The sequence below is a fragment of the Ahaetulla prasina genome, chromosome 2, assembly GCF_028640845.1.
Source record: "Ahaetulla prasina isolate Xishuangbanna chromosome 2, ASM2864084v1, whole genome shotgun sequence".
Lineage (NCBI taxonomy): Eukaryota > Metazoa > Chordata > Lepidosauria > Squamata > Colubridae > Ahaetulla > Ahaetulla prasina.
In genome coordinates this window covers 66284675-66299973 of record NC_080540.1, presented here as the reverse complement: position 1 = coordinate 66299973, position 15299 = coordinate 66284675, and the positions used below count along the sequence as shown (strand labels likewise).

General features: G+C 37.9%; 1 protein-coding gene across 7 annotated transcripts in view; it reads right to left on the bottom strand.

Moving 5' to 3' along the window:
- WNK2 (WNK lysine deficient protein kinase 2) overlaps positions 1–15299 on the bottom strand; it is a 103680-nt gene that overhangs the window by 86892 nt on the left and 1489 nt on the right. For all 7 annotated transcript variants that reach the window (XR_009153544.1, XR_009153543.1, XM_058169958.1 and 4 more), the window contains exon 2: positions 14230–15117. Coding sequence is in view for 5 of the 7 variants with exons in the window: in XM_058169958.1 (XP_058025941.1) it covers positions 14230–15090 (861 nt within the window). In the remaining 2 variants the exon portion in view is untranslated. The remainder of the gene's footprint in view (positions 1–14229; positions 15118–15299) is intronic.

Here is a 15299-nt window from a genome sequence, read left to right as displayed (position 1 = left end):
AGTTTTTGGATTGTGCTAGAGTCCATCTTCAGTACTTCCTTTGGGTTTTCCGTAAGTCATGTTTAAGTAGTACTTAGGAGCCAAGGGTTTGGTAGCAGAAGGAAACAACTGCCAATCTCCAGCCATAAACATACCAATCAGCCAATAGAAAGGCACCACAATAAAAACACAGAATAGACCAAAGCATGTATTCCAATAAAGATAAGTTCCCTAAAGATAGGTTCCAGCACAAGTCTGAAAGCTTGGAAGAGTTAATCTCTGGTCCCGGTGATTAACCCAGATTCGACCTTGCATTATTACCTCTATTTTACCTCTCAGCTTCTAGTACATAACGAGTAGCTTGTAGATGGGTGGATGAAGGTTGTATTCAATTTTATGTGTTATTCCAAGAACCGTCTACAAAAAATGAATAAGTAGACAATGCAGCAAATAAAAATATGATTCCTGAATAACTTGTTGGAAGAAAAGAGTTTCAGGATGGAATGAAAATGTGGTAGTGTTTTTCTCATATCACATTTAAGTAGCCTAGCTTTATTTTTCACCACATTCCTGGTAACAGCAAAGAAGTAAGAAGGAGTACCCTTTGCTTTTTTTTTTTAACTACACAACTTAATGAAAGACAATCTAGACTGATCTACATAAGAATTCTATTTGGTAAAGTTTAATGAACATAGTACCCACAATAAATCCTATTCTCTGTAAGCAACAGCCAAGTAGAGTATTTTCACATTCTAAATAAAAAGGCACAATGAACCACATTCTCTTTCTGACATTTCAAGCTCCCACATGTAACCTATTTTACTAAGTTCCGAAATCCACATATTTGTTCTGTAAGTGCCTACACCACCATTCACAAGACATCTAAATAAATCAACTAAACTTCAATATCCCACTCTAACTTGTGGCAAATAATAAAGACATACTACTAATTCTAATACTTTAGCAATACTCTACCAATTCTCCATTCTCCCAAAATATTTCCAAATGTTATATCAAACACAGATAGCTCTACTCTAGAAAATGTTAGCAGTAAACATGGGTTTATTTTAGAACTGGATCATTTACGGGTTTTACAATGATGAGACAGCAGAATAGTGTAAACACAATTATAGGAAACGGCACTTGGACTCAAGTTTGCACAAACAGAATCCAATTATTGAATCTGATATTTGCAAAGAATGAAAACAGAGCTTACACAAGTCATAGAAGGCCTAAACCCACAGAATGACAACTTAAGCTACAAAACTGATTACTGTTTTATATTTATACAAAAGAATGATTATTTTATTTATTTATATCAAACATAAAATTCTGCAGTGCTTGTGCAGCATTCAAGGTAGCTAAATATTGAAAATAACATTCCAGAAGGAAAAGTGTGTGTGGTTTTGTTTTTTTGTTTTTTGCTTAATGGATTGGATAGGTCAGATAAATTAAGGACATCTCATTAAAATTACACATTTATGCTTGCTTGCCTAAACAACGTTTTTACTAAATAATGACACACTATGGGAGTACACTGCCAGCTTAACCTCCCGGGACAGCAGCCAATTAATCTGGTGCAAATACCAAACTTCACAAACACAGGACTCATCTTCACATTCTGCTTGCCACGGCATTTCATTAATGCTTTTTGCAGTGCATGTCCATTTAATGTCACCTCCATCTGACTGTCAGCACACAGTCCAGAAGCATATTTAATTTTTCTCTCAGAAGAAAACTTTACATGCAGACAATTTTTGGGAAAACTTGCGATAAAACCTAAGCCTTTCTGAGTTGCTTGCTAGTGAGATGGGCGACACATACATTTAATAAATAAAATAAAATAAAATAAACTTGAATAAATAGGTATCAGTAGAAAAAAGGAAAAAAGAAAGTTTATGGTACAGGGAGTCCTCTGGTTCAGATTTCTTTGCTGCCCATTCAGGCATACATTTTGGTGGGAGGTATTGATTTATAGAGTTATATCAATCTCTTTTTTTTTGACAGGACTATCAATCTCCCAGAAGATGAAACGGAATCATGGATATTGCCATCTAAAGGTCACTGCACAAAAATGGGATATATTAAAAATAAAAAATCATATTTTATGTGTGTAAGATTTTAAAATCCTGCTAATCAAAGTCAATGCAGGAATTTGAGGTTATTTTAAAAAAAAATACTGGAATCTTAACACATATACCAGCAGCACTCCTGAATGACATGCACACTTCCTTGCTGACTAAACTAATTTTATGCAAGCTTTGTCTCTCAGGAGTAAGAGCCACTTAGCTCCATTCTATGTAGCACAGAAGCTTATAAAAGTACAACACAGGATAAGGGCAGGTGTTTTCCCCTATGCAGAAAAAGCCTCCTAGCTATCATCTGCTCATGTTAACATACACCTTTTTAATAAACTATGTCAAAAAGTAATATATGGAAGTTGTTACTGAGATTATTTCTGAATATTCCTATCCAGACTCATGACTTGATTTTCCTCTGCCTATCTCTGGGCCTCGTAAACTCCCTTACCTCCTGGATGTTCTCCTCATTTCCTACTTTAAGTATTTCTGCCACCTATCTCTTTATCTTGTGTTTGGTCTAGACACTAGATTTTAATTTCCTGCACTAAACTGCTGAAACAATCAAGACTGTCCACTAGAGACCATGTAATTAGCTGACGTGACCAGATTTTGGACCTAATGTTCTTCATAATGTTTTCCACATAATCTTCTGACAGTTTATTGTACACAAATAATACATTAAAATAAAAGTTCTTAACTCGCTTGTAAGTATTCATAGTTGTAGGTATGAATTGTTATGATAAAATTAACACATTAAATACTCTTTGAGCCAGAATTAGGGCTGATATGATTTGACTCCAGTTCATTTATGTAAATAAAGGTTTTGTTTTTGAGCCAGCTTGTCACAAATTCTTTGTAGCACTTATATCTACAATCACTTTTTAAAATTATGTAATTACCCTACCAGTCCCTCTAGATTTCTCAGTTGCCTTCAATACTATCAACCATGACATTTTTCCAGGTAATCTGTGATGGTTGAGAATTGGGTATACTTCAGCAGTTTGCTTCCTTCAGAAGCGGATGGTTTCAGTTGATTGAATGGGAAAGGAGAATTCAAGTCCACTCCAACCTCTTTCTCATCTTATTTAATATCTATATGAAGCTGCTTGAGAGAAAATTGTGGCCAAGGAGGATTTTGCCCTTGTCAGCTGCAGCAGAAGGTACTGGCAACATTCTCTCATTAGCTCATCATCTCACAGGTGGACTATTATAATATGCTCTATATAGGACTGTCCTTGAAAATCACACAGAAACTGCAAAGTTAAAATATGGTGGCCCATATGTTAATCATGACAACCCATGGAACTGCAATGGTTGCCAGTTGGTTTCCAGGTGCAATTCAAGATGCTTTAAAGTCCTACATGACTTGGAGCCTGGCCATATCTGAGGCTTTCTCCAAAGAGTGTCTGTCTGTGCAAGACATGTCTCTACAGAGTTCTTGCTGAAAGACCCCCCACTCCCTGTATGTGCAATGAGAAATGATCTGGATGCAAGCTTTCTCCATAGGAGCTCTCCTCCTACTAAGACAGCACTCTGAATTTTAACATTTAAGAAGATTTTAAAACACTTTTCAACACTTATTTAGGAACCTTTAGAAGTTCCTTTGTATAGGATGTATTTTTTAGTTAGTGACACACAGGATCATGGCTTCTATGATTATAATTGGTTTTCAACATTGTTTAATTACATGTTTGTTTGTTGAGGCTTATAGGCTATTTAAAGTTGAATGACAGACATAACATGAAAGCAATCTTTAAATAAAACAAATCTTAAGGATTCTCTTAGATATCCTGATATTCCTAAGAGAATATCAACAACAGGATTAAAGGAAAAAAATGAAATTAACAAGATTTAAGATATGACAAGAAGGAAAATACCATTAAAATATGAAAACTAGTAATATCCATGAAAGGAAGAGATATAAAACATATTAGAAATGCAAAGAACTAGTCAGAATATGTAGCTGTAAAAATGAATTAGAAAGCAAGAGTTCAGAATGAGAAATCATATGCCAAATCATAGTAGTTACAATAATCAAATCCAGTCAACTTCAGAAATTAAGCATATTTTTATGATATTAATCAATAGAAAAGAAAATGAAAGATACTTGATGGACTCAAGAAGCAATGAAAAATAAACTTTGGAATCAAATAATTAATAAAGAACATTTACAAAAAATAGATATATTTTAAAATAGTTTTAGATAAATTCAGGAAGATAAATTCAGGGAGGAAGAAATGCTGTTATTAAACAATTGTGACTGCATAGTTTAGTATAAGTCAATTTACCATGTTCAAAAGTATTCTCTAGAAAAATTGCTGCTTTATATCCTGTTCTTTTAAAAATATATATTTTAAAATAGTAATTAGAATAATAAAAGTAAATACTGCTTTTTACTAAATAAACAAATCAAAAAAGCAGAAAATAGGTTTTTAGAAAACAGATGGAGAAAGTCAAAATGTCAATATTTTCATAATAGGGGAGATGTGATGGTTAAAAAATAATCAGCTTGATAGAGCAGAGGGTTAAACAAACCTAACCTTTTAACTGGAATGGTTCCCTTTTGATTCACAGCAGAATATGATAAAGCTTCTGTTCACCATTAGCTTATATCTCTTACAGAAATAGTTTTCTTTGATAAAAGTTACTTGTTCCATTACTTTAAAACTTGCCTAAAGAAACCAAGTCAAAGTATGCATATCAAATAATGAAGCATGAAAGAATCATTTGTCTGAACAGCAAGCCTAAACTCAGATTGCTTCTCTATTTCCTTCTAAGGCTTCCTATTATTCATCTAGGACAGAAACATTTTACTTCGATAATTCAAGCACTTGATACATTATCATATTAACCCACATCTATGCTGACCTAAGACATTTTGCTTCCTGAAGCAGAATCAAAATGGCATCATTTCCTTAAGCAAAGGCCAATACATTAAAATATAAAAATATATCATCTAAGCAACAATTCTCAACTTCATCTCTCCCCTTAAATTTTGTCATTTGCATTTTAACTCTATTAAAGTTAATTTAGATAGGATTTTTTGCAGTAAAATCAATACAACTCTGATGAGAAAATGCATTTATAGACATAGCTTTGTATTTCAAAGCTCATATTCTCTGGAACTTAGAGCAGTTCTGCAACATGCATGAGATGCCTGCACTGTTTTATTGAGGAACAGCTCTGGTTTGTAATATAAAAATAAATGTTTACTATGTTTTAATCTCTCTTCTATAAAACTTTTAAACTATAAAACTATAGTAAACTTTTAAACTATAAACTATAAAAACTATAAAACTTTTGCAAACAGAGAGCCAGTTTGGTCTAGCAGTTAAGGCATCAGGCTAGAAAGCAGGAAACCAAGTCCCGCCTTAGGCATGAAAGCCGGTTGGGTGACTTTGGGACAGTCACTCTCTCTCAGCCCAACCCACCTTACAAGGTTGTTGTGTTATTGGGGGGGAAGAGGAAGGGGGAATATTAAGTATGTTTGCTGCCTTGAGTTGCTTATAAAAATAATAAAGATGGTATATATAAAATAAATAAAGCAAAGCAACCATGAAGCTGCTGAAACTGCTGTAGGAATCTTGGATGCACCTACTTTTATCTCTACATACAGAATTGTAATTTTGGTGCAGCTTCTTGATACATAGCCTTATCTATAGCCAGGCACTTTCATTAGCTACACACAACCTTTCATATGAGGGGGGTGGAGAGGACAGGCCCATATACATATACTGTATGTATACCCATATACATGTCACAGTTGCATCAATAATTATAACATAATGAATACTGATGGAACAAATGTTAATTTGTGTTGCAAAATAATACCCAATCTGGCTGCATCGTAAAAGACAAATCCCATAGTATTTATATTATCAAAAAACCTGATTCCATTGTCAATACCTTGACTTGAGATTGAATCTCAGCATACTTTTCTTGCTGTTGTCTTTAAAAACTTTCCAAAAGTTTGTGTAAAATGTAAAATTAGTACAAAATGCCATGGCATAGGGCCGGGCTACTTACGGGACCGCCTGCTGTTACCGAATACCTCTCACTGACCCGTGAGCTCTCACAGACAGGGACTCCTCAGGGTGCCGTCTGCTAGACAGTGTCGTTTGGCGACACCCAGGGGAAGGGCCTTCTCTGTGGGGGCTCCCACCCTCTGGAACGAACTCCCCCCAGGACTTCGTCAACTTCCGGACCTCCGAACCTTCCGCCGTGAGCTTAAAACATATTTATTCATCTGCGCAGGACTGGACTAGATTTTAAATTTATATTGGTTTTAATGGGTTTTATTATTTATATTGTTCTTTTTTAATTATTTGGCTGTGTAGAATAAGTTTTTTAATTGATATTTTATCTTGTATTTATATGTACCTTTTTATTTGCCTGTGAACCGCCCTGAGTCCCTAGGGAGATAGGGCGGTATACAAATACGATAAATAAAAATAAAATAAATAAAATAAAATAAAATCCCATGAAATTTATATCGAAATGACTGCAATGGTTAATAGACAGCATCCAAACTGGTGAAATAGCATTGCTCAGATTTGTTATTTACCATTCTATGGGAGGAAAGAAGCTACCTTACACTGTATCAGATCACTGTTCTATCTAGTTCAAGATATTATTTTGATTGGCAGCGGGTCTCCAGGATTCCAGGCTGAGATTCCTTCCAGTTTTACCTGAAAATTCTAAGGAATGGCAGATATAAGGCTTTCTGTACAGTAAATGCCATATAAGTGAACAATAGTTCCTTCCTTTTGATTACAAATATAACACAAATGAACTGAACACTGTTGTAAAATCCACACAATTATAAATAGAACTTTTTTAAAAAAATTGTATCACTGGAGCTTGATAGAATTAAGCCCTTTCTTTTCCTTTTTTTATAAAAAAATGTATACAGATACTTAAATTTCATATTATGAAGAAATCTCCCTCATGAATAGAAAACTGACACATAAAGCAAAGCAGAAGATCAATAACCACAGTAGATTAGTAGGGAAATATTTTCATTTGCTTAACATTATGCCTTCAAAAAATGGGAACATTCGATTCCTAAACTGGGGGATGCATTTGTCCTTTTTGTCTACCAAAAAAAAAAAAAAATTACAATAGCTTAATTTCATGTTGCAAAAAAATGATCCCTCTATATTCTTTATCAATTTAATCCTTTGATTGTATTCAGGAAAGGTCTTCTTTATTAAAGGATTTCACTTTAAGCTCACCACCTGAGACCTTACTATCCCTCACAGTTCCAATTTCTTATGACAGAAACAGATGCACCACCTTATGTAGCTGCTTTGCTTGATTTATCCCTAAATATGGACATCAGCGTTCCAGCCAAATGAGTGCTCGCCTCCTGTCCTAAATATCTGCTGCTACTCAACATTAGCCCCTCGGATGCCATTAAATATAACTATTTGGATTTCTCTGGTGTCCCTGCTGTGTTTACAAGAGTTATATAGCAATGTTACTATTCAAGGAAAACGTGAGTTGAAGTCTTTTCCTCAGGTTACCATATTTGGGCTGCAAAAATCCAGATGATTGGTTGTTAAAAACAAAAGGATACAGAAAGCTCTCTGCACCATCATCTAGTGATTGTCTGGTTTTGTTGCAGTCTGGATATAGTACTACTAATTTGGGGGGGGGGATTTCTCTCCACCCAGGGTATTAAGCTAACTCCAGAGCTGAAGGACTAACAAGATTAACACTATGATTATCCAATGCTACATTTTTGCTTTCTAAATTCAAAACACCAAAGGATTTTATTCCTGTAAAGAGAAGGTTTGAAAAGATAGATCTTTTTTCTCTAAAGTTAAATATATTATTCTGATTAAGTTCTCATCTATGATATAGTGTAGCTCCCAAAGACCACAGGAGCTTATTTTCAGAAAGTGATAATATACTGTAATAAGCACACAGTCATTATCATGTAATTCTTGGGAGAATTGATCACTGGTAGCATTGATTGATCACTGGAAGTATTACTAATAAAGATATTAAATATCTTGAACATATTATATAATGCAAAGATAAGTTTGGGAGAAGATCTGACAATGAAAAATCAAAGATAATGTTTAAAAAGAGTGACTGAAACGTTTATAGCTAGATACAATCCCTGGAACTCAAAGAAGTGGGTATTGACAGAGAAATTGTCCTTTGAATCACAAAACTTCAGAAATAAATAAATGGCTGAATAACGTATTGTATCTTGTTTTCAAGGAGTTATGGTATATTATAAAAATAACATTTTAAAATAGCCTATAAACAGTTTCATACGGTAAAATCTTTGTCCTTAAATAAATCAACTATCTTCAATTAAATAAACATTTCTTTATGAAAGGAAATTAGCGTTGTATTTTTAACAAAAAATATCAACATAATATTCTGAAAAACATCAAAAGTCATGTAAGATACATGTGAAAATGTTCTAGTCTGAATAAATATTCCACATGGAGGGAAGTATGCAGTGGAGTACCCCAAGGCTCTGTTTTAGGCCCAGTATTCTTCAACATCTTCATCAATGACTTGGACGAGGGGATAGATGGGGAACTCATCAAATTTGCAGATGACACCAAGCTGGCAGGAATAGCCAACACTCCAGAAGATAGGCTCAAGTTACAGAAGGATCTTGACAGACTTGAACATTGGGCACTATCTTGGCCAATAAAAAATTCTATTCTATTCTATCTAACAAAATGAAATTCAACAGTGAAAAAAGTAAGATTCTACATTTAGGCAAAAAAACAACAACAAAATGCACAGGTACCGTATATGTGGTACCTTGCTCAATAGTAGTAACTGTGAGAGGGATCTTGGAGTCCTAGTGGACAACCATTTAGATATGAGCCAGCAGTGTGCAGCAGCTGCCAAAAAAGCCAACCCAATTCTGGGCTGCATAAACAGAGGGATAGAATCAAGATCACGTGTAGTGTTAATACCACTTTATAATGCCTTGGTAAGGCCACACTTGGAATATTGCATTCAGTTTTGGTCGGCACGATGTAAAAAGGATGTTGAGACTCTAGAAAGAGTGCAGAGAAGAGCAACAAAGATGATTAGGGGACTGGAGGCTAAAACATATGAAGAACGGTTGCAGGAACTCGGTATGCCTAGTTTAATGAAAAGAAGGACTAGGGGAGACATGATAGCAGTGTTCCAATATCTCAGGGGTTGCCACAAAGAAGAGGGAGTCAAACTATTCTCCAAAGCACCTGAGGGTAGAACAAGAAGCAATGGGTGGAAACTAATCAAGGAGAGAAGCAACCTAGAACTAAGGAGAAATTTCCTGACAGTTAGAACAATTAATCAGTGGAACAACTTGCCTACAGAAGTTGTGAATGCTCCAACACTGGAAATTTTTAAGAAAATGTTGAATAACCATCTGTCTGAGATAGTATAGGGTTTCCTGCCTGGGCAGGGGGTTGGACTAGAAGGCCTCCAAGGTCCCTTCCAACTCTGTTGTTGTTATTTGTAAAGAATAGCTAGAGAAAAGGAATATAGCTCTTTCTACAATCAAATTCCTGAACATTCCCTTAATATTTAACATCTCAGCTACATACAAAATTTAAATATAAGCTTACATAACACTGAACCTATATTGAGACATGATATATTCAATCCAGAGGACACATTTACTGTAGCACTATTGTTTTACCAATTACATTTCATTAGGCAACAGAAACCTAAACATAGCTTCACACATTACATTTTTGGGGCACATCTTATCTATTTCACACAAGTCAGTAAAATTATAATGTGATTACATGCATACAAAGATTATTTATAATAACACATTTGAAGCTTTATTGCACACTATCCCCAATTTATAGATATCCAAATGCAATGATGAAGCCAATAAAATTATATCTTCTTGCCTCGGTCAACTCTTATGCAAACGAAAATATCATATTGTTAGCTCCATGTATTCCAAAGACACACAAAAAGTTTACCAATGAAATTGCTAAGAGGTCAGCATCTAGTCCAGGGGTGTCCAAACTTGGTCCCTTTAAGACTTTTGGACTTCAACTCCCAGAGTTCCTCAGCCAGCTTTGCTGGCTGAGGGACTCTGGGAGTTGAAGTCCAAAAGTCTTAAAGGGACCAAGTTTGGACACCCCTGATCTAGTCATAAGTCACTTCCTGACAGCCACCTACTTCTAATGCAGGTCTGCACAACAAGCAGTCTGCTAAGCAGACTTGTGCGATCCTCCGGGGTTTTATCAAGACAATAAATTCACTGCCACCACAAAAGACATACTGCTGAATGCCTCCAACACCACCCAGCCTCACTGCTGAATCTCCTCCAGCACAGCCACTGGTGACCATCATCCCAGGTATCCCTTTGTGGCCCTGTGATTATTTATAATTAATCAGTGGGGCTCTTTCCCAAGTTTTGCAAGCCTCTTCTAATGTACAAGACTATGGTGGAGAGTCCTTTTGAATTGCCTGCATACAGCAGAGAGAAAAATTGGTTTCACATTTTATGAGGGTTGAGAGATGGGCCTTTTGACTCTTCTTAACGTTCTCTGGCATGTTAAAATGGAAATCTCACTTTTAAGGATAAAAGTGACTTGCATTGTTGCTAGGTACTCCCAGAGTCTAGCCTATCTGTAGCCAGCGGGCTAAGGGAAGGGTAGACACAGTTTTTGAGCACAAATACTGATAAACAAGGCCAAGCAATACTGTCAAGTACCACTTCTCAAAAACCTACTGGCTGCTTCTTTTTAAATAAAAATGCTTCCTTTTGCAAATAATTTCTACATGGCTGGAAACCCATTTCAGCTTACTAGAGGAATTGACAAACACAATCAATTATTCAGTGCAATAACGTTACTCAGCCTCTGATTATGGAAATATTACTGAATTTGTTGAACTATATCATTCATTTATGTGTATATACATACACAAATACATGCAGAAACATGCAACATTTCACTGGCTCTAATCATAGAGATCCAGTCACATTAGGCAAAATTCTGTCTCTCTGAAAAAGTCTTTAATGCTGGAAATGGTGGGAGGAAAAAGAAGAGGAAACCTATCAGCAAGGTGGGCAGACTCAGTTACAGTAGTGATGAGTGCATCACTGGAAGATCTGAAAGAATAGATTAGAGATAGATTGTTCATAGAGATATCTATGTGGTTGCTAGGAATCAAAAACAATTTGATGGCTAATAATTAATAAAAACTATAGAAATTATATAAATCAAAATACTGTAAAAACAAGGCCAAATAAATTGGAAAGTCACACATTTCCTTTTCTTCCATCTTTACAAGACAGTTTATGAGATACCCAGCACTAATGCTAATTTTGTCTTCAAAGAAAATGCATCTGAATCTTTTGAGTGGGTGCGTTGCAGATGGTGAAGTACAAAAGGGTGTACAATTTATCCAAGTTATTCCTCATACTACTAAACTATGTTTTATTATCACATCGAAAGAGGGTCATAAAAGTATACTGTAAGGATAATCTGATTTCCAAAGGAGATGCTTTAGAGACAAAAAAATGTGTTGACACTTTTAATCAGCCAATGCAAGGGCTGAACTTTGTAGCTTTGGGGCCAGCCAAATTAGTTTTGAATGACATGTGATATTAAAATTAGAAGTGGTGTGTATAAAGAAGATATTTTCTGGAAGACTTGGAAACCATTTGTGGACTTTGCGCTTGCAACATTGGACGCTTCGGTACCTGTACCTCGAGAACGTATCGTGAGCGATCGTGAGGATATATCCGAAGACCCAAATCTTCCTTTTTTTTTTTTTTTTGTATAGCACAAGGGTGTAATAATGTATTTTCTTTTTGTTTGTTTGTTGCAAAAAAGTAATAAAAAAATTAAAAAAAAAATTAGTTTTGAAGTTGGTCTTTTCAAGTATTCTAATTACAAAAAGTAAATGGGGCAGGAAAAGAATAATTATCTATAAGGACAGGAAATTTATTTGCAATTACTACTTAGATAGGAATTTATCAGGCAGGAAGGATGCATATTGTGTTGGAAGAAACAACAGTTGTGAGACAATCCCCCAAGGATGCTTTTACTGTCTCTTGGAAATGTGATTAATCTAGCCTGTTTTCATGGTAATCTTGGGACCAGTTCGTAATTATAGGTAGATGGGTTAGCAAAACAGAGCTGACAAGTGATTTCTTCACCATATATATGCACATATTGCTACCAAAGTATAGGAAATTCTCATCATGTTAAAGAAATTATTACCTAGATTAACACATTAGAGTTTCAAAAAGAAAAATGATGCTTAAGTCATGTTTTCATGTAATTTACCATAAGCATTAGCCACAGCTTTGTGACTTCAGTAAATAAAATATCAGCCAGCATTTCAGTAGAAGTTTAGTCATTCCTTTTAGCAACTAAGTAAAGCTTTTAACAAGAGAAAGTGGCACTATTGTGTCTAAAACAGAAATGATAAACCAGTCCCTTTATATACACTACTAGTTCCAGAAAAATCAACATTCAATTTTCTTCATTCATTCAGGCTATTTTAAAGTTGAATTAATTCAAGTCTAAACAAACCAATGATTGGTTTTTTTCCCCATTATTACTCCATTATTCTTATTCAAGTATGCAAACTTACTCACCTCCATAGGACTTCTGAATAAGCATGTATGAGCCTGTCATCCTATATGTAGCACATTCTACAATTAAAATAAAACAGCCTGCTACTGCATAAAGATTAGGATTTATCACTTTGAAAATATCATATACTAGGCAACCCATGATCTGTTGGGTCATCCTTTCAGAAATATTTCTTCATCTAAACAGAGCACCAGAATGATCACGGGAAGCAAACAGCAGCGGGAGCAGCAGCAACTTCTGATTTCCTACTGGTTTCCCCATTGACTTTGCTTGTGGGAAGCTGGCAGGGACCCTTGCAAATCATTCCTCTTCCTTGGCTGACCTGCACAACTACTTGCCACTTTGCTGGAAAAGGGGGAGTAATGGAATGGCCATGGGTAGGCAAAATGGTAGTGTCAACAGATTTCTGATTTCCTGTTGGCTTCCAAATTGATACCGGTATTACTTGGTATTACTTGCGGGAAGCTGGCAGGGAACATCAGAAATCCTTCCTCCACAGTTGACCTGCTTTGTGACTTTGCTGGGGTGAGAACGAAGAGAACTGTGGACCATAAATAAAACTGCACCCCACCCCCCAATTCTCATCCTGACATGTCCCCACGTAGCCCCTCCCTACAAGGAAAGAGAGGGCTCTGCCATTGACTGATGGTGCCCCTCAGCAAACACCGGAGTTGCTTCCTCAGTCTTACCTCATTGCCACCACCATTAAGAGATTTCAAATTTCAACCTTGGTTCCAAAGCAGCTACTTTTATTGTGCCACAGACATGATACTAGCAAATATTGCCATCTTCACTTGCACTATAAAGCATATGAAAAGCAATACTTGGTACATTCTCCTGCCACTTGCCTCTTGGCACCAACAAACTAGGTGCAGAGGAGGCAGCAGAGAGGGGCCCCTAATTTTCCCTTGAGTCATGCAAACTACGGGTTTCCGGGAAGTATAGTTGGAAGGCACGATAGTAGTGTTGGAAGCAGCCACAACTTCCCCAAATTTCAATCCACCAGGAGTCATGGATCCTGGCATTCTGTAAGTTAACACATTTGAGTTATCTGGGATTGTTACCCTCAACCTTCCCATTTCCCCCAATTGAAGGTTACAAATAAACAGATTCAAGAGTTGTAGTAGTTTATACTGAAGATAGCTCAGCATGACATTATAAATGCTGTTACTTCTTTGAAATAATTATTTTTCTGTGTTGCCCTGCTAAATTTAGCAAGTGTTTTAAGTTCAGAACAGTACTGAATAGCAGCATAAAACAAGGGTTATTCAAAGGCTCTATGATTTGGCAGACCTCCTAAAATCTGCTGATCTTAAACATAGATCAAGGGAAAGTAGTTTGCCCTTGGTAAAGCCCAGAACATAAGGGGTTAATCCTAGGGGGAGTGTGTGTATATGCATAACCGGGAGTGGGGAGAGAGGAAGGATGGAACCAATGAAAACACTGAGCTATAGTTAGCTCCGGGAGGATAAACTGTGGAGATTGTTCCAGCAAAGCTTTCATAGATGACATATGCACTTTGTCCCCAGTGCCTACTGCATTTAAGACCAGACAAGACATTTGAGGCTGCTTACCTGAAGTTCGCACCAAGCAACTTCAACCCACGTTTCCGTGTCGAGCCCCTTATAGACCGTTTTGAAAGATCCTCTGCCAAGTTCAATATCAAACTTTAGGAACCTGCCATCGGGGGAGGTGGCCACCGCCTTCATATCGGCCTCCTCCTCCTCTTCTTCGGCCTCCTCTTTCTTGGACTTGCCCTGATCCTTGGAAGATTCGGGCACCTCTTTTTTCCCGGCATCCTCCTTGCCGCCGCCCTCCTTCGCCTGGTCACCTGCCGAGAGCCTCTCGGCGGCCACCCCCTTCACCTGCCCGGCGGGCTCCTCTTCCACCACCACGGGCCTCTGCCCCGCTTTCGCCCTCTCGGCGATTATCCGCCTGGTTTTGGAGAGGATGAGGATCTTTTTGGGCTGCTGCTGCTGTTGCTGCGACTCCGCGGGCTCAAAGGGGGGTTCCTCCTGATCGGAATCCACCACACTCCTCCGCAGAAAGCGCTGGTGGGCTGTTTTGGGATCTTTGGCGTAAGGCACACGGGGAAAGGGGGCGGGGGCCGCGGCTCTGCCTCCTTTCGGCACTGCAGCAGGATCCACGCCGCCGCCGCCGCCGCCTCCTCGACTAGCGCTGCCTGGCCCATTATCCATATTCATATCCTTTCCCCCCGCAGGAGCCGGTGGGCGAGCGGCGGCCGCTTGGAAACCGGCGGCTTCTGCTACACCAGCAGTTGCTAACTCGCCGTCGCCTCCCCTCCGCGGAGGGGCTGTGCTGGCATCGCCCCCAGTTTCCATTACAACCGAGCCCTCGGCGGCTGCTGGAAAAGATGGTGCTGCTCGCGCCGCCCGAGATGCTGTCCCCGCTTTGTGGCAGTCATCACGGTGCATCCTCGTGCGGAAACTCGGCCGAAGCAGCTGCGAGGCAAAACAAAAGCAAAGGCGCTCGGATCTGACGTTGCTGCTCAACTCACCTGGCCAAGAAGGCGGCGGCGGCCACGGCCGTCACCTGCCCCGGGAGCTTTGCTGCCCGTCCCTGCCTTCCTCTCCCGTCAAAGCACACCCCCCCCGGATCGGAATTCTTGCCTAATCCCGCCTGC